At 36.8% G+C, this 18946-nt stretch overlaps 1 protein-coding gene across 1 annotated transcript; it reads left to right on the top strand.

Annotated features, from left to right (window-relative positions):
• The first annotated feature begins 54 nt into the window (after window positions 1–54).
• On the top strand, window positions 55–17007 carry LOC131799859 (ubiquitin-protein ligase E3C). Its single transcript, XM_059117548.2, has 29 exons — window positions 55–205; window positions 915–968; window positions 1075–1149; window positions 1523–1663; window positions 2082–2194; window positions 2963–3117; window positions 3543–3717; window positions 4181–4419; window positions 4985–5062; window positions 5328–5389; window positions 5727–5812; window positions 5951–6049; window positions 6524–6610; window positions 6939–7090; window positions 7661–7881; window positions 8785–8889; window positions 9319–9349; window positions 9751–9845; window positions 10133–10274; window positions 10854–10941; window positions 11471–11564; window positions 12047–12109; window positions 12705–12829; window positions 13526–13616; window positions 13779–13877; window positions 14041–14130; window positions 14505–14571; window positions 14916–15046; window positions 15440–17007. The coding sequence occupies exons 1-29, from the start codon at window positions 140–142 to the stop codon at window positions 15605–15607; spliced, it is 3192 nt and encodes a 1063-aa protein (XP_058973531.2). The 5' UTR covers window positions 55–139; the 3' UTR covers window positions 15608–17007.
• Window positions 17008–18946: the final 1939 nt, after the last annotated feature.

The raw sequence follows: 18946 nt of genomic DNA, 5'->3' as shown, positions 1-18946 counted from the left end.
CGAAGGCTTGGTTACCGATTACCCACTTGCACAGTCACATGCGCGGCTGCATAGTTAAATAATGACAACATCTATTTGCGACTTCAGAAAATTTTCGTTCTCAGTGTAAACTGCTTATATTTTTAAAATCCCTTTTACGATGTTTTCTTTTGATGGACAGTACAAAAGTAGGAGGGCTGTTTCACTCGGAGGTGCAAGTAAAAAGGTAACGTTCCCGTTGGTTTTATAGTTACAAGTAGTATATCATGCAGAAATGTCATTTGTTAGTAGACTTTTGTCTATTACCACAAAATTGTAAAAGTGAATTGTGATGGAATCATTCTGCTCTGTTACCTAACTTTCCTACAGTCTTTATCGCTGAAAGAGCTCTTATAATTGTTAGCACGTTTTGACAGATCGAGCGGTATTGTATGGTGTAACATGTTGGAACACGTACAAAGACATTCTGTGATTCACTTTCATAGTCAACGTTAGTTGGCAGCTTAACTAGTGTCTGTGTTGCATTACATTATATACGCATTTTGGTTGGTTCTTACTTATGATCTATTGGAGGACAGACACATAGATGACCTCACCATTGACAAAATTTTTCTTTTTAATCATATAAAACAAATGCATGCTCTGTCTTTGTGGGTCTGTTCAGTAATGAATCACAGAAGACGTCACTGTGTGGGAAGAACATCTGTGACACACTCGGCTGTACCTCATGTGCCACTTTTTGTTCTTACCATATTTTGACATCATTTTAATTTATTACCGAACAGACACAACAACTCAGAATTTGTTTGTTAATTTGGGAAATCAATTATGATAGATCTAACAACCAGTCAACAATATGATCATCAGTGAGAAAACATTTTGACACTTTGGGGCTAAATTCTTAAAAGCTTTACCATTACTTGTAATACTTGTAGGAACAAAGATCCTCCTTAATTCAAAGAACTCAAGCAGAAAGACAGAAAAGAGAGGTAAAGTATAAGGATGTTTGGTGATTTTTTTTCCAGGATTATTAATGTGCAGTACCTGAGACAAGAGATTTAGATAATAACTGTATTTCCGTTTATTGGATCCCAGGATCTGCGTCGCAAAACTGCAAGTGTTATCATAATTCAGTCTTTTCTCCGTGGAGAGAGGGTGAGACATCAACAGGTATGGCTTCTAATCAGTTCTAATTTTATTTAACCCTTTACACCTTAACATCAGTGTGTATATTCTCCATACTGTTCTCTATACATTTCCTATGGTATTGACAAAGAGAATTTGTTTAGCAATCAAGAACTTCTTTAGTTGGTGATCATTCCTTTTTTTCTCATGACCTCAGTGTTTGTTTTAGGGGTGATCCTGATAGGAGAAATTAGTTGCTAATCACTCTTAGGGGTTAAAGGGTTAACTAATATAATTTGATATGTGAGATTTAGTTAAAGCAGGACAACAAGGGTCTTGAAAGAATGTAATCTTCTGTGCACATGTAGAAGTATGATTGACTGTGATATCTGTTTTTTATCCCTTTCTTTTCTTTCAGTATGAGCTTCAGAGAATTTCATTTGATAAGGCAGTCAGCTCAATACCAGGTTCCAAAGATACTCTAACAGCAGATGTCATTAGAAATATACTAAGAAAGCTTCTTTTCTTTCATTCTGACTCCAAGGACACAGAGAGACTGGTAAAAAAAAATGATAAGCCTAACCATGTAACTCAATTTGTTACAATTAATGTTATGAATTGTAGTAAATCTAGACATATTTAAAGGGGTAAGTTTCTAAAGAAACTGTGGTGCTGCGTCGGTGGGAGAGTATAGCAGGTAATTTAGTATTAACAACTGAGTTGAAAACGTTAATTAGCCACTGTAAAGGGTAAAAAAGCTGACGTTTCGAGCGTTAGCCCTTCATCAGAGCTCTGATGAGAATGATGATGAATAATCAATTTGGAGATTATTAGTTGATTCAATACAAAATTCTTAAAAATAACGTCATAAGAATTGTATGGCAGACAGTAAAGAGAATTACTATTGACATCTTGCAATGGATAGTTAAACAGCATTAGCTATAAACAGTGCAATCATTTTCTTTCTTTTCTTTCAGATTTGGATGTGCAAGTTTCTGTTAAAGAATGGAAATACTGTGCAAAAGTTACAAACAAGTGATCATCAAATTTGGCTTCATAACATCAAATGCCTTCTCTTGATCTGTAGCAGGTAAATTAGAATGTCCATATCTTTTCCTTTAATTCCCTTTCTTGACCTCTTCTTCAGAATGCTTCAAAAGCACCAACCTACTGTTATTTATTATCCAATCCCATGAAACATAAAAGTAAGTAAAAATAAGCAATGAATGCTGTTTGTTTTTGAGCCATAAGAGAGGGTCATGATAATTGAGATTTTACAATAAAGAAATGACTGAGCTTGCTTAGTATCAGACTAACTTTGGTCCTTCAATAAACCTAAGTACTACCTTGGATATATGATTTTTTGCCTGGTTTAGTCATCATGGGCTTCTGTAGGGGTTTCATTAAAAAACCACATAACAGGGGTCTACCACTGCCTATAAAACCTCATACCAAGGTCTGTTTAGCCTGATACCAGACTCTGGTATTTGTGTTTGGCCTTACATTCCTTTTCTAGGCACAGGTGCCTTTTACATCATTGGCAGCTGCTTATGGAAAAAGTTATTGGAACCCCTGGCTTCCCATGAAAATTAAGAACAATTTTAATATACCTTTATTTGAATATTCTAACAGCAGTGAGTAATGTTCAGAATGTTATCACTTATTTGTAGAGACTCATTTATTGATAAGATTTGAATACAAATGTCCTTTTCATAGACATTTTCTCAGTATCTTTTCATGGAATTTGTACCTTTCCCTCTCTCCATCTTCTGCTTTCAAACAATATTTTGTTTTGACCACTGGATAGTATTTGCATTGCAGAGGAAATTCAGAGAAATGATGAAAGTTATCTCCACAGATCACTAGAGACATCAATCAGAGATTCTAAAGCTTTTGCTATTCAGCTGCGTATGTTGGAAGTTTTCACCTCCCATAATTCATACTATAATCCTAATGATCCTGCCAGAAGTAGAAAGGATGCCGCAATGGTGACAGTTTACCTTGTCAGAAATGGTAACTACAGATGTATAACCCTAGGCAAGAAGTTTATGTTACACAGCAGTTTCTCACAGACTGTGTACTGTACTTCTTTTGCTTAATGTCAATTTTATAATTATGAACTTAAAAAGTATTATTCAGTGAGATGTGGTCTTTTATTTCCAGGACTCTTTTTCATACAGTTCTTTACTATTATTGGGCTGAAGTGTATCATTTATTTGTCGTGTGAGGGATTAATATTATTATTATTATGTCTAAAAATCACTTCTATGTTGACTTTCTCAAATTCACCTTTTTTGCACGTACATGTTTAATTTCATTTTTCATGCGTGTGTCAGTTTGTATTTATGTACATGAATGTATGCATAACTACATTAATTTGTGTAGTTTGCTGAAGATCCCTTCTAAATATTATTACATTTTATGTATCCTATTACCAGGATATTTTAGATATTTGCGTGTTCTGCTGAATGCCAAAGTTCCATCCAGCTTAGAGCCATCTACTGTCCCCCCTACTCCAATGGCTGCTGCTATCAGAGACCTGGTGATGAACCCACTTTACTTCAGCAGCCAGTCCAGTAGTGGAGAAGAATCTGCATTTACTGCAAATGATAGGTAAATTTTATTTTCCTCCTATGCATTTCTGTACTGTTTTCCTCTCCTTCATGACACCAACTGAGAGCAACCCAGCTTCTTCAAATTTAAGTTAATCTTGCTACTGGTTCCCAGCGTTTATTTGGGAAAATTATAAAAGTTAGAGAGTTTGCAAAAAATAATGTTATGCAAAAGTTAACATAGATTATTGTATTGATCACATAATTATGACTTAATCTGCTGTTGTTCAATTTGTTCTTATCTTAAAACTTTTAAAAGATTTTTATTGTCATTTGTTTTACTGAATTATAGAGAAAAGAAAAAGAAAAGTGTAACTGGTTAGGAAACATTTTTGCTCTGAATAAAAATTGAACTGTGACACAAAAAGAAATTCAATCAAGAAATGTTTTTATCTGAAAGAAATTTTAAGAGATGAAAATAAGCCAGACAAAAATTAATTAATTTCTATTTTTCGTTTTTTCAGGCATGCAGTATTTTCAGCACTCATTTCTGACATTCTTTGTCCAGAAATGACAGAGCAAATCATCTGTTTTTTGCTACCATCAATAGCAGACCAATCTGCAAGATTCCCTTTTAGTCACTTGTTAGAGACCCTCCTGACAGTATTAACAAAGGCTGATGAATCAGGGGGGACCAACAGTAAGATCACCCCTACACCCTGGCTACTGTATGGAGTATTAGCATTTGTTAATACACATCTAGGTTTGTTCACCTGACTGTTTACTGTGTTCAGTAGTAAAATCTTCATTATCAATTTTGTAATTTCTACCTTCTATAACAACTGTATACTGTGATTGATAATTTCTTGGTGAGCTACAGATCTAACGAATTCCTTTTACTAACCAAGGTCAAAGTCTAAGTAAGTGATGGACCAATTTTTTTGCTGGGATTTATGGCCCAAGCATGAAATGCACAAGTCAAAAATCTGATTGAAAAAATGAGGTTTCAGTATAAAACAAAAAAGCAAGGTTTGTAAGATTTTATTTCCTCTCTGAGTTTAAATAGAGGGGAAAGATTTCAATTCAAAATAAAAACCTTCCATCTACAATGAAATATAGCTTGTTAAAGTGACCAGTAATAGCACATGTACTAACTGAAAGATGCAATAAACCAGCATACACTGGAATTGATTGATGATTTAAAAGTTTAAGTCTTATGTGCAGTCTGCTATGTGTACAAGCATTCCCAGAAATACTGTCTGTAAAAAGAAAGAGACTCAGGTTTAAAAAAGAATTGAGCCTAATATCCAACCATGTTCTATCTCCAGGATCAACTTCAGATTTGCCTGTAGTTAAATGCTATATTCAAGTTCTACAAATGTTGTTGGTACAGCTCCCTCATCCAGGTAAACAACTTTCACTACAAATTTTTCATCCAAATAACTCCGATCGACTTAAACTACAAGAATTCACCAAATATTTCCCTTTAATTGTAATTAATTGTAGTAAATAATCTCAGTGGGGTTTGGAAAAACAATATAAGTTGCTAATTTGCTCAAATGAGAAATTCTTTTTGTTCTTGAAAAAACAGATCATCTTTGTAAAGCTATGTGCTGAATTAAAGTAATATGGTATGCATACATTTACATGTCTCCTCTTTGAATGTTCCAGTTTCAAGAATGTCAGATGATGAAGATGACAGTGATCCTGAAATGGAGATAGATTCTTCACAGGCAAGTAAAAATTCTTAATTGCATTTGTATGCAATGTAAATGGATGTACATTGTAGTACTGTTAGAAATTCAATAAGTATGGAATTTTTTCACCCCAGTCTTACCTTTATTTTGTACTGCATAGTATTCCTAAAAAATTCAATTTCTTTCTGACAAGGAACATGCATACTTGTAATGTCATTTTTCTAAAGGAAGTTGTTGAGTGATACTCCTCCAACTGTTATGTAGTTGTAAGTTTTATTTTGGTCTGGATTTGACTTGTTTTTACTAACTGCATTGTACTTTACATTTACTCACTGTTAACTTAAAATAAAATGAAAATTGTTGTTTTTCACAGTCATCTTTAGAAGACCTGAAAGAAAAATGCTTGGATATCCTTGATTCTAAGGATCATGTAAAGACTTTGGAATCACTTTTAACAAGGTATACCAATGTAATGAGGTCATTTTAACCTGTTTTTCCCTAGATAATTTTAACAGTTTCAAAAATTTGAATTTAGAGTGATGTTGAAAGCTTGAACAAATAACTAAATAATGATTTCATATTTTAATTTGTTTCTAGACACAAAGAACTAGCTTATGAGGAAGAAGTTATCAGAGCACTTTGCAACATTTGTCATTTCTTGATGTCTGAGAGCAGACTACCAATACACAAGACTAGGTCTGTAGTTTGAGATAAGGGTCAAAAACTTTAGCTTCTAATGAGTATTGCTGGGGATGCTGTGGCATCAAGGCTCAATATTCAAGCCAAAGGTGTATCATTATGTTGTGTTATTGGGTACAATACAAATTTTGATAGTGGCAATCTCCATCAGGGGGTAGGAATGTGAGCTAGTGAACAGTAAGAAAGATTTTAGAGAATAGGAGGGTAAGTTACTGTGAGCATCCTGTCAGGGTCATTGAGGAATATCAGTATTCATACTCACACATGCTCTAAAACCCGAGACAACCACTGGCATTGTAGGCTCCCTGAACTATGTGAAGAACTACACACTGTAGCTTACTAATGAAGAACAGGCATTGTTTGATGTAGATTAGTGTGGATTATCTTTACATATTATACACTTATTGATTATTCAATGCATTTTTCAGCATGCAACTAGTTTATTTTTCCATTGTTTTCTTCGTACACTAGGCTTTTATACACTCTGGCACTGAGTCCGGCATTTGTAAGAGAACTCTGGACCAATGTACAGTCAGTCACAGTTTTTACCAATACAGGGTAAGTTGAAATGTCAAGGCAATGCAACGATCAGTTTGAATGGTGAGCTGAATTCTTTTTCTTAGAATATTTTTCTGCTTAAGCCTTAGCCTAATAGGATTTATTTGTGCTCTTCAGCTGTGTACTTGTGATAGGACCAAAATTTTTCACTTAAAAGCAAAAGACAACCAGAGTGGTAGTTTGTTTGTGGAAAATTATATTTTGACTTACATTCTAGAAGAAGTATTTCTACTTGCCTACATGTATGTTTCAAATTTTAATATAAATCTGACATTTCTTCTTTCTCTCTGCTAATTTTTCATTTTCTGTTTTTTTTGTTTTCAAACAGGAAAGAAATCCCCTTGTTAGATCTCATATGTCGTGGGACAGATCTTTCAACACAAGAAGCCAGTGCTGTTACTCCACTGTTATCTTTGTTGTCATCACTACTAAGCAGTACTTTGTTTTCTGTTCATGACAATGAATTTTATGGAGTAGAAGGTTAGCTGTAAAGCATTAGCCAAACGTTTTTGAGAATGTAAAATTGAAATAAATTAAAGTGGATACATGTGCATGGTGTAGAGTCTAACAATCAGTTAGTCATTGAATGGATCAGTGAGTTAGTGAGTCAGTCAGTCAGGTAGTCAATGCCTTACTATGTGTCAGAAAATTATTTTTTGGTGAGTCAGCTAGCAATAAATTGAACAGTTTCACATGGCATTGAAAGTAAACTGTACATTATGTATAATCAGTCAATCAAATAGTAAGCCAATGTTAACATTGATAAATAGAAATAATAGACAAGCAAGCAGCCAGATAGGCAGACAGACAGATAGACAGACAAACACACAGCCAAACAGACACACACAGCCAGACAGATAGAAAGACAGACAGAAGGACAATCAGAAAGAGGGATAGGCAGACAGGTAAAGTCTGTAAGTTATCCTACCTCCATGCAATATCCAGAAATATTTCCATTATAATTTTAACCTTCATTCGAGTAATGTTTGGATAGTGGTAACATTATCAATTTTTCAAGCTCTACTCACATAAGTTTGTCATATTTTTCAGGTCAAAGAAGTTCATTCATGCCATTTTCTCTCAAAGAAATCGAGCACATGTCTTCAGTCTTGTGTACTGTTGTGATAGGAATAATCGAGATTATCTACCCAGACGCAAGCCCAGCTTTTACAGGGCAGTACCTTGCTGCTATGAAGAGTGTTGGAGCTAAGTCAGCCCTGATGAAAAAAGATGAGTTTTATCCCAAAGAAAAGTGGATCAAGCTTCTAAAGGTTGGTACATTATGATAGTGTAGAGTCATCCCCTTCTGACGAGCATTGCAGCGTTTCTCCAGCACTCTACTCAGTTTTCTTATGGATGTTTCGCATGATTATGCACTGCTGGTAAAGTTAGACTAAGTGAGGGGAGTATTGGGATTTTCGGGTTTGCGGTTTTGGTTTTTTTCTAAATCGGTTTTTCATTTTTTGTGTCAGAAAACTTTGCGGTTTTGGTATTCATTGCGGTTTGCGGATTGTCTGTTTTTTAGCATTTGGTTATCGGTTTTCGTCAAAACTACTAATAGGTTTTCGGATTTGGTATTCGAAGTGGTTTTCCGGTTTTTCCTATTTGGGTTCTGGTTCCTCTTCAATCTGAGCGGCACTTTTCTCCCCCACCGATCTCTCATAGCCGCAAATCCCCGTTTTGCTCCATTCGTCAACTCTGTATCGGATCGATTATGGTTTTGATAACTGGGATGTGAAAATTTTTCGGTTTCAACGGTTTTGCATGCGGTTTTCGGTTTTTTATCATTTTTTTTGTGGTTTTGTGGTTTTGGATGATTTTTTCCAACGGTTTTGTGGTTTTTAATAGACCCCAATGACCCCTCCTAAGTGTAATGTTAATTTGCCGGTAAACCAGTATTTGTGAAGGTAAATTTTCATGCATTGGTATAGTGATTGTGATCTTGGACTTGTAGTCTGTGTTGAGCTCAGACGAGGGTAACGATCTCTGTATTCCAAGACAAGACAAAACAGCTCAAACATAGTGCCTGTTACCAACCACTATAATAGTATGTTCACTACAGGTGTACGCCGTGTATCCGGCTAAGCTATAATGCACATTTATGATAAATTCCTTAATTTTCTGCCCATGATTATACTGTTCTTTGACATAAAAGTTGTTTTCCTCCTCAATAGGACGTGACCTGCCTTGTTCGGCAGCTCCATTCAAGAGACTCCAGGAGACAGTTCTGTCCTGAAGGCCACTGGCTGTCACATAGAGTTAACATAGACCCAGCACAGGTAGACAGGATTCTTATTTTTTCGGATGCTCGATTGTTTAAAAAAATTTGAGCATTCAAATTTAATTTCAGGCCCCTATTTTTTATGTTTCAGTCTGTCGTCTCGTAGTAATGTTGTAATTGTAGTTTCACAACCTTGAGAAAGCTTCACTTTCCGATTCTTTGTACTTGTTTTTGACCAATTATGAGGAAATTGTTCAGTAGTTGGAAAATCTTGAAAAAATGTTTTTTCTAACCAATTTGGAGGTAGGAGTAAAGCCCTTCTTGACTCAAAATCGTTTTCTTCTGCCGGCTTCTTGTTCTGTGATTGTCTCATTTGGTAATTTGCTTGTGTTCTTAAAGATTTCCTCATTTAAAGGTTGAGATTCTTGAACGTTTTAGAATTTTAAACCGTTTAACTTGATATTATTCGTTTGTATCCTCTGAACAGATGAAAATTGACGGTTTTCTCAATGAAGAAGGTAACTTGCGATTCTTTGTTCACGTTTAACAGTGGCAAACGTCTGATTATCTATATGAGCTAAGGGGATACATATTCAGATGCTTTGTAGAGGGCACAAATCCCATTTTTAAGTGCGGTTGCGGTTGAAATGGGCTTAAGATATGGTTTTTTGGCAGACCTAGCGAATAAGGAGGAAAATATCCAGAAAAATTCTGCGTACTCAGATAGCCTTCTAGTTCAGGTGTTCTGGCCTCCTTCGCAGCCATTCTATGAAATTTCAGACAACGCTCCCGTCGTGAGGAAATTAATGGCCCTCCCGTTCTTGTGTACTATCGTTTTAAGGGATAGATGTTATCCGTGTCAGTTCGTCTGTCTCTTTTGGATGTAAGGATTCACCTTTCATCCATTTTTTGCTTTAAGGTACCGTAGAAGGAGTTCTATCTTCCAGCACAGCTAGGAACATGGCCATTCTTCAGTACATTCCGTTTGTTGTTCCTTTTAAAGACCGAGTTAAGGTGAGGTTGCTTTTGTAACCGATTTAAGAGCAATTTTCATACAGCCTTAAAAATAATCTGAGATTGCACTTGTTAGTAAACTTGCACAACCAATCAGATACAAAACCAAATCAATGGCGACTTGCTTTTTCCCGCCATTTACTTTGACAGATACCTTTGATCTGATTGGCTAATAATTTTGATCAGTATTATTTTAGATTTACGATACTTCATGGAGAAGGGTGCTAAAATACGTAGAAGGGAGATATGTTAAGGTTCGCTCACAATTGGTGTGTTTTGTTTCCTAGTTGCTCCAGAGAATCGTCGCAAAAAATCGTTTGGATTCCCAGGGAGAGCTGCATAACTTTATGATGGGACCAGCGATAGATGTGACAGTGAACAGAAACTACATCTATCAAGATGCTTTTGATCAGCTGACCGAAGACAAAGGTCGGTAGAGATAATTAGCCAAACGTTTGAACTTAGAGAAATATGTAAGCTTTAGTCACGAACGTGAGACATTTAAAAAAGTGTAAGTTCCCAAAATTAAACGAACATCAGATCTAAAGATTTCGCGGATGCTCTACAACTAAGCTTCAGGGAACTCGTTAGTGAGCCAGGTTATCTTCCAGTTTCATACGTGACAAGTGTCCTGTCTAATGATAGTCAATGTTCAGTGTACACACAGGGTGAGGGAGATGGTAAATTTTGCGGTTCGTCGTCGAATAACGGCTATATTTAACCCTTTAACTCCCAGATCAAATTTGTAACTCTCCTTACTGTCAACCATACAATTCTTATAATGTTAGTTCACAGAATTTAGTGTTCAATCAACTTATTATTCCCAAATTGATATTTTTCTTTATTCTCACCACTTATCTGGTTGATATTCTATTGATATTGTAAGGAGAAATTCTGCCTTGGTCACTCATGGGAGTTAAAGGGTTAAAATAGTTGTCTTCTGTGTAGGATAGTATCTATTTTACTAAAACACCTCATTATAGTTTGTGGCTACTTTTCCTCTAACAGCACCAAATTTAAGACAAAAGCTTCGCGTTCGGATGATAAATGCTCAAGGACTGGAGGAAGCAGGAGTGGACGGGGGCGGAATTTTCAGGTGAGAGATTAACTTTAAGTAATGAAAAACTTTCTATTCTCTCGATCTGTACTTGGAAGACTCGATATTCTGTGGAAAGAGGTTTTGATGCCTCTGTCAAACGTTGAGAATTTATGAAGTGTGTTCGTAATGAAAATGGAATGTTGGAGACGTAGCACGACATACATACTGAGACACATGCACGTACCACTTTGCTGTTGATACTCTCTCTCCCAAAAGCTATTGCTACATCACCTAAAAGAACTAAGTCATGATTTATTGACTTATTTTAGTTTCGTACGAAAAGCCTTAATGTAGAAAAACGTCTTGAAATAATTGTCTGCTGGGATTAAAAAACAAAAAGAGACAACAAAAAGGAACGAGAACGGTTAAGGATTGAGAAGATTGAAACGGATTTTAAATGACGGCCACGAAAACTTTAGATCGCCGGACATATTTTTGATAAGCCCCTCTAACTACTCTTGCTTAACGATTTAATCTGATTTAATCATACGCAATTTTTTTCATTTCCTGTACTCCTTTCATACAGGGAATTTTTAAATCAGTTGCTCAAAGCTGGATTTGATCCTAACATCGGTTTCTTCAAGGCAACACATGAGCGACTCCTTTATCCCAAACCAGAGGTATGTTTGTGCTCTGACTGGTAATTCTCTCATTTATGCCCTACGCATTTACTTGTAATTTAGTTCAGAGAATTTGGTGTTACATCCAGATAACCGCTTCTCGCAGATAAATTTGTCTACTCTCATTACCTAAAGAAATAAGGGGGGGTTAGTTTCTAAAGAAACTGTGGTGCTGCGTCGGTGGGAGAGTATAGCAGGGTAATTTAGTATTAACAACTGAGTTGATAATGTAAATTGGCCACCGTAAAGAGTTTAAAAGCTGACGTTGCGAGCAATCGCTCTCATGAAGGGCTAATAATCGAAACGTCAGCTTTTAAACTCTTTACAGTAGCAAATTTACGGTATCAACTCAGTTGATAATACTAAAATACCCTGTTATACTCTCATTACCTGTTTACCAGAGGCTGTGTCGATATTGTTAGGAGCTTCAGCACTAAATTATGCAGGTCTTTTAGTATTTTTGTATGTTTTGTTTTACCCAGGCTGCTATTTTAGAGAGGAATTATCTGAAACACTATCATTTTCTGGGACGAATGTTAGGAAAGGTTAGTCCTACTTTTTTTTAAATCACCCTTTGTGGTTTTCATAAGTTTAACTTGATTATTTGTTTGTTTGATTTAAATTTTGTTCATTTGGTTGTTTTTGTTATTACTTTTTTTCCTTTTTCCTTCTCTCTCTTCGGTTTCGGAACATTTTTTGTGTTGTCTTCGCTAATCTGTTTATTTGATTTAACCCGGCTCAAAAGACTTATTCTTACGCTGCAGCTTATTTTACAAAGGTTACACAAAATTGACCAAGTATGGGAAACGAGCAAAGAATTCCATCTAAGTTCTTTGTCATCGCTTCCTTTGATGTTAAGTAATGATTAGCACAATGGAATGATTTAGTCGGAATCACCGTAATCTGATTGGTTGATTTTGTGTGAGTGATAGTGATAGTAAAAGTGGCACAGGAAACCCAGCTAATCAATGAGAACAAACCACATTCTTTTCACTTCTTTCCAACAAGTCTCAAAGTCCGATCGATTAACGCGATTTGTTGAGAATCACAAGAGTGCTTGCTAAGAATTATTCTATGACTTATCGCACTGCGAGATGTCAATATTTTGCGATTGGCTTATTTGTTTGTTTGTTTATTTAGGCGTTGTATGAGAACATGTTGGTAGAGCTACCATTCGCGAGCTTCTTTCTGTGTAAACTTCTCAGTAAGCACGGTACCGATGTAGATATACATCACTTGGAGTCCCTTGATCCAGAAATGTACAGGTGAGGTTTATGTTGAACGGACAATTGGCACAGAGAGCCTTAGTTAGTTTGTGTAGCAAGGAAAAGGCGAGGATGATAGTCGAAATTATCGTGAAAACTGAGATTTAGTTCATGCACAATTTCTTGGAAGAATTCAAGATCTTAGTCACAATCATGAAATGTCTCTAGAAAGGTAAACTAGAAATATTTTAAGGTGGGATAACTTGATGTGTAACGTAAAATAAATAGAGCTGTTACAGAAAGTCTACCTCTGTATTGACTTAACTATTTCACTCCCGGATCTCATCAATAATTCATGTTACTGTCTGCCATACAATTCTTATTTATTCTTATTATTCCAATTTATCTTTGGATCAATTTATAGTCCCCTAATTGACAATTTTCCTTATTCTCATCACTTGTCTGCTTGGTGGTGTATTGATATTGTGAGAAGAAATTCTGTCTTGATCATTCACGGGAGTTAAAGGGTTAAGAGCCGAAATTTATCGTAGGCTTCAAGTCATTCTTGTGGAAAGCTTCTTAAAAATCTGTGACAATTGATTCAAAACATGTATCCTACAGGTATCCCCCACAGGTATCCTAGCCTTGCTAGATAAGTGCCCTGGAAGTTAGAGACTTACCTCTAACATTTCTACTATTTATTGTGGTGTAAAGAAAAGGAAATATTTATGTATTCGTTAATTTTTTTTCTTTTAGAAACTTGCTGTTTCTTAAAAATTACAGTGGAAATGTCGAAGAACTGTCACTAAATTTCACAGTGGTAAATAATGACCTTGGAGAAAGCCAGGTAATTCGAGCTGCTAGCTTTCATATAATTTTTTTACTCTCCTGAAACGCCCTTCCCTCCCCACCTTCCAAATTTAAATGCGACGCTGGTTTACCTCAAACCCCCCCACCCCCATCCCTTCTGCTCATGCCTCTGAGGCCATTCTCTATCGTTGCTGTACAGGTTGTGGAGTTAAAACCAGGTGGTCGAGATATTCCTGTCACCACCAGCAACAGAATCAGTTATATTCATCTTGTGGCCGACTACAGGCTGAACAAACAGGTCAGTCCAAAAAGTCTCTTTTTACCACATATTTATTTTGTCTTGTTATCTAAAGCGGTGGCTTTGTTTTCACCCACATTTTTTTATGATGTTATTTTACACTTGGCTTGATTGTGGCAAACTTGAGAAGTTAATGTAATCTATCTTTTGCCATCTGTTTTAGATTCATCGTCACTGTGTAGCATTCAGGGCAGGCCTGTCAGATGTCATCAACCTAGACTGGCTTAGGATGTTTGATCACAACGAACTACAGGTGATTTTGTCTCTTAACCCTTTACCTCCTAACTTCAGTATACATTTTCTCCAGACTGTTCCTTATACATTTTCTATGGTACTAACAGAGAGAATTTGTTTAACAATCAAGAGCTTCTTTAGTTGGTGATCATTTCCTTTATTCTCATGACCTCAATGTTTGCTTTTGGGGGTGATGCTGATTGGAGAGAATAGTTACTAATCACTGTTAGGGGTTAAAGAGTTAATATGCAGATATATTTTTTAAAAAGAATGGTGCGAGTCTCTTTGTCAGTGAATTCTGTGAAACCATGTTTTATATTTAAGAATTTTGTTTTCTCCTTGGCATCAAGCTACCTACCTATTTTTTTCTTATTATTTCTTTTTATTGTGTAGGTACTTATATCAGGTGCCTTAGTTCCAGTAGACCTGGAGGACCTTAAAAGAAACACAAACTATTCAGGTACAAGACTGTTGGTAGGATGGTCATGTTAAATGGTGATGGTTACGTGAAATTACTCTGAGATCTCATTGGTTCGTTATGTTGTTTCGTTTGCTCAGATCGGCTGTCACAACATGAAGGGTTATTAACAGAAGGGCACGTGAGAGTCATTGTTTGCGATTCGCAAATTTTCCTAAAATATCAGGAAAACAAAAAAATTTTTGTCTAATAAGGTAGACTAACAACAATCTGAAAAGACTAAATGAAAACGGAAGGAGGATAGTTTAGGGTGAAGAAGATTTACACGAATTTTGATGATCGCCCTGAGAAAGATTGCAGTTATTAACAACTCTTAAACATTTCAGGTGGCTTTACGGAAGACCATCCTTGTATGCTTTCATTTTGGCGAGTTGTCGGTCAGTTCACGGATACACAGAAGCGTCAGCTGTTAAAATTCGTAACGAGCTGCTCGCGTCCTCCACTCCTCGGTTTTAAGGTCAGCTAAGTCTCTTGATCCCTACACTTACTTAAGTGGCACGGGCGGGGTATATCCTCCATCAAGTTGTGAAGTAGGTTAAGAGTACCTTGATTCCATCCTTGTCTTTCCTTTACATTACTTATCGAGGGGAGCAGGGATGACGCAGTGTTAGAGCGCTTGCCTTTCACTGCTGAAGCCTGGGTTCGATTCATTGTTGTTAGTTCTCTTTCATGTTGCAAGGGTTTGTCTCCAGTTTTTCGTTCCAGAAAAAGAGAGCAACGTTCTACGTTGCACTTCGAAGTGGAAACAGTGGACGAGAAGAACCATTTCGTGAATCTGTCACTGCTAAAATGTAACGTCTATTTAATTTTTAAAATTTTTTTTATTTATTATTTTCTCTTTTTCCTTCAGGAACTCCACCCTCCCTTCTGTGTGCACAGCGCGGGGCCTGAGGATAGACTCCCGTCAGCCAGTACATGTATGAACTTACTTAAGTTACCAGAGTATTTGGACGACGAAACCATGAAAGAGAAACTGTTATATGCTGTAGAATCAGGCGCAGGATTTGAGCTGAGCTAAAAACTGTCAAAAGTGTCGTCACTCGGCTGTACGCGAGAAACATCACAACTTGGCCATGAAGTAAGCTTGACGCGTTCTGGTAGAAAGTGGATAAATTTGCGTTTAGTTCCTTGTAGTTGGTGGAAAAGACGATGTTGAGACAGGCTCGCACGAGAATTGTGTATCAATCGAATGTGATGTGAAAGCGTCTTCTGGAAAGCTTTGGAAAAGACCATGTACGAACTCGCTCCGATTTACAATCCGAATTTTTAGTCACTAGAGATGTAAATGTGACCCGGTCGAAAAGACACAAATGTATAACGTATCTTCTACTTCAAGTGCAGTAACCCTAAGGGTTTAAAAAGTCACACCTCAGCATACTATAAACACTATTTTCACTGGTTAGAGTTTTATCGGAAGAGTCGGATCCGTACAGCGAAATCAACAAAGTACGCTTCTGAAATAATGTTGAGTTTTTTCATTTTACCAATTTGTAACTCAGCAGTTGTGGAAGTTCAATCCAGAAAAGTGGAAACATTTGTATTTATAGTGAACAACGTGCTGTAGAACTGACTAACTCGCCTGGAAATAAAAGAAGGGAGAAAGAGGTTTTGAAAGTTCCTTCTTTTTCTGCTTTTGTAAAATTCAAGAGAAGTCAAAAATGTAAATAGAGTATTACATTTGTCTCGTAGTATTTTTGTTGAATGGCTGGCAAAATGATAGGACGGTTCAATCAGGTGCACCTGAAAGATTAGTCCACCAAGATTAGGAAATATCTACTGTATATTGTAAGGCAACTTCTCATACCCCAAATCAGTGCATTAAAGAAGAGCAGGAATCAGATCCTATGTTATTGTCCCCAGAATATGCATGGCCGATCTAAGATGACTCTGACGAACGAAACCTGGTTGCTTAGTCATTTATATTCTAAGCCACGTCATGGATTTTGCCTCTTGAAGAGCTAAGCTAAATGTTTTTTCATTCTTAACCTCGTATTTCTTTCTTTACTCGTTGGTGTTAGTCTGCTCCAAAAAAATTTTTTTATATCCTACGCAATCAAAGTGACTCAAAGAGTTGTAATTTAGTTCTTAACATTCTGTTGCATTAACTAGCTTGTAGGTTCAAGTGCCTTTACTTTTACTGAGTCACTTCAACAAAATTAACTAATCAAATTGTTGGAAGCGAACCGGACAGTGACTCCAGCTAAATCTGTCAACTGTGCCAATCAGTGTTTGAGATCAAGGCAAGGAAAGATGGCAGAGAATTTAGTTGAAACTCATTTCAGGTTTCCTGTAATCGAGTTGCTGAGTTTTGAGGGAGTGATTCTGGTAACAGTAACCGCAGTGTAATGCTTTTTGTAGTGACGAGGAAGAAATATTCTGTACTAAGTCAAAACGGTAATAAAACTCTCAAATATGATTGATCATCAGTGGCCTCATTTGTGCCCTCATCGTCATCATTTACATTATTCTAGCCTATGAACAGGCCCTTATTATCTGGGCTTCGGCCATGAATACTAAGCAATGCGAGCTGGCGAAAGGTCCGACAAGGGGTCTGGTACTCATATTAGTGCCAAACCCTTGTAAATCCTCTCCCTTACTCGTCTCAAATCTTCCCGCGGGCGGAGAAATGCGCGTCCCGCAGCACCAATAATATGCGCCTGCTCGTGGGGAATATCGCCATACTCGCGCGATTATCGAGTCGGACTCCCGCAAAGCGGTGGTTCGATTTTTTTAATCTTTCGTATGATTACAAGCCGAATTGGACTCCACTTGGTGCCATTTCGACCATTTATTTGTCTATTACGACAGCTGAGGAAGACCACCAACAAATAAATTTTTAGAACTAAAAATTATTTCAATTTGTCGTCGTCTGATTGGTGGATGAGTAGAGAAAGATGTTTGCGAAATTACTAATGTTTGAAATTTGTGGCAAAGTTAACAATTTCAATACGTCAACCGATCTCAGGGTTTTGATCAAAATCAATAGCACAAGCATAACAAGGTTGATATATTTTTTAATTTAATCAAGCTATGGCTTGCGAAGATCTGTCGCTGACTTTTGTCAGAGCCCTAGGTGCAATATGCTGGACTTCTGGATTATTAGCTATTGCAGAAAATCTGACCGTTATTTTAGCAGTGCGATACATTCGCTCATTGCGACCTACAGCCCGATTTTTTATGGCATCTCTCGCTGCGGCAGAACTTCTCTCAGGGATCACAGCTAATATGTACTTCGTTCGAAATTATGGAAGAAGCGAAAATACCTTCGTGAAAAGGGAAACTACTGTATGGTTTTTCACCACAACTTCCGTAACTTATAGTTTGAGTAACGTAGCAGTGGATAGATTCGTTGCAATTACGTCGCCTTTACATTATCATGACAGAATGACTTTGAAAAGATGCTTACTAATGACAGTATTTTCATGGTTTCTTGCTTTCATGGGTGCGTTCACAGCTCACTTTATTCCTTTCAAACACGTAGCAAAAATCTGGATGTGTGGAGGTATCATTTCTGTGTTGATACCATTTTGCATAATAGCTTTCTGTTATTTCAAAATATACAAAGTAACAAGAAGTACATTTCCTGCGCGTGAAAACATCACAAATGCTCAACAAATGGCAGAAAACAGACGACAAAGAAAGACGGCATGCACATTTGGGATCATCACAGGATTATTCATTGCTCTCTTCATGCCGAGTTTTCTCATCAGCATGTTCCCTCTAGCCACCGATGTTGAAATCGCAAGAGTGAAATGCGACGGTTTTGAAAGAAAAATTTGGCTCAGTGCTTCTGTTATCTCATACTTCAGTGCTGTTATTGATCCGTGGGTTTATGTCATCAGAATGCCAGACTTTAGAAGTGCTTTGAAGGAAATGTGTCAACGAATACGTCGTATTCTGTCTCTTTCTTTAAACGACAGTCAATAAAAGACTCTTCAGAGACCCTTTGGGATGAATAAAAGAAAATGACCTTGGCTACTGGTTGGTTTGAGGATGTGATTTTTTTCAACGAATGTGTAGTTTTTCGACCCTATCCAAGAATCAATATACGACCACCAGACGAGTTAAGATGAATCAGAAACGGTCTTTGCTAAGTAACATGCAACTTCGGGACTATTATACCATACAAACGAAAGGAAATAAGCGTTAACGAAAAAAAAACAAGGTCATCCACAGGCGAATATGTAGCGATTTAAGCGGCTTTGTAGCGTTATCCGCTTTCCAAACGAGGACCTGACGCTTGTTTCTCTTATGTTCCGGTTGTTGCCGATCCCGAAAGGCTTCCGATTTCTTGTCTGTCGTCTTTTACAAACAATATCAAGATACGAATAGCTTTGAAACACAATCCTTGAAAATG

The sequence above is a fragment of the Pocillopora verrucosa genome, chromosome 12 (genome assembly GCF_036669915.1).
Source record: "Pocillopora verrucosa isolate sample1 chromosome 12, ASM3666991v2, whole genome shotgun sequence".
Taxonomy (NCBI): Eukaryota; Metazoa; Cnidaria; class Anthozoa; order Scleractinia; family Pocilloporidae; genus Pocillopora; species Pocillopora verrucosa.
Note: the sequence above shows the minus strand (reverse complement) of the source record. Positions and strands in the feature narration are given on the sequence as shown.

Excerpts from the sequence above, each read along its gene's own strand:
- LOC131799859 (XM_059117548.2), top strand. The coding sequence starts at position 140 with ATGTTTTCTTTTGATGGACAGTACAAAAGTAGGAGGGCTGTTTCACTC. Across the intron at positions 3,118-3,542 it reads AGTTTACCTTGTCAGAAATG|GATATTTTAGATATTTGCGT; the intron begins GTAACTACAGAT and ends TCCTATTACCAG. Across the intron at positions 10,275-10,853 it reads TCAGCTGACCGAAGACAAAG|CACCAAATTTAAGACAAAAG; the intron begins GTCGGTAGAGAT and ends TTCCTCTAACAG.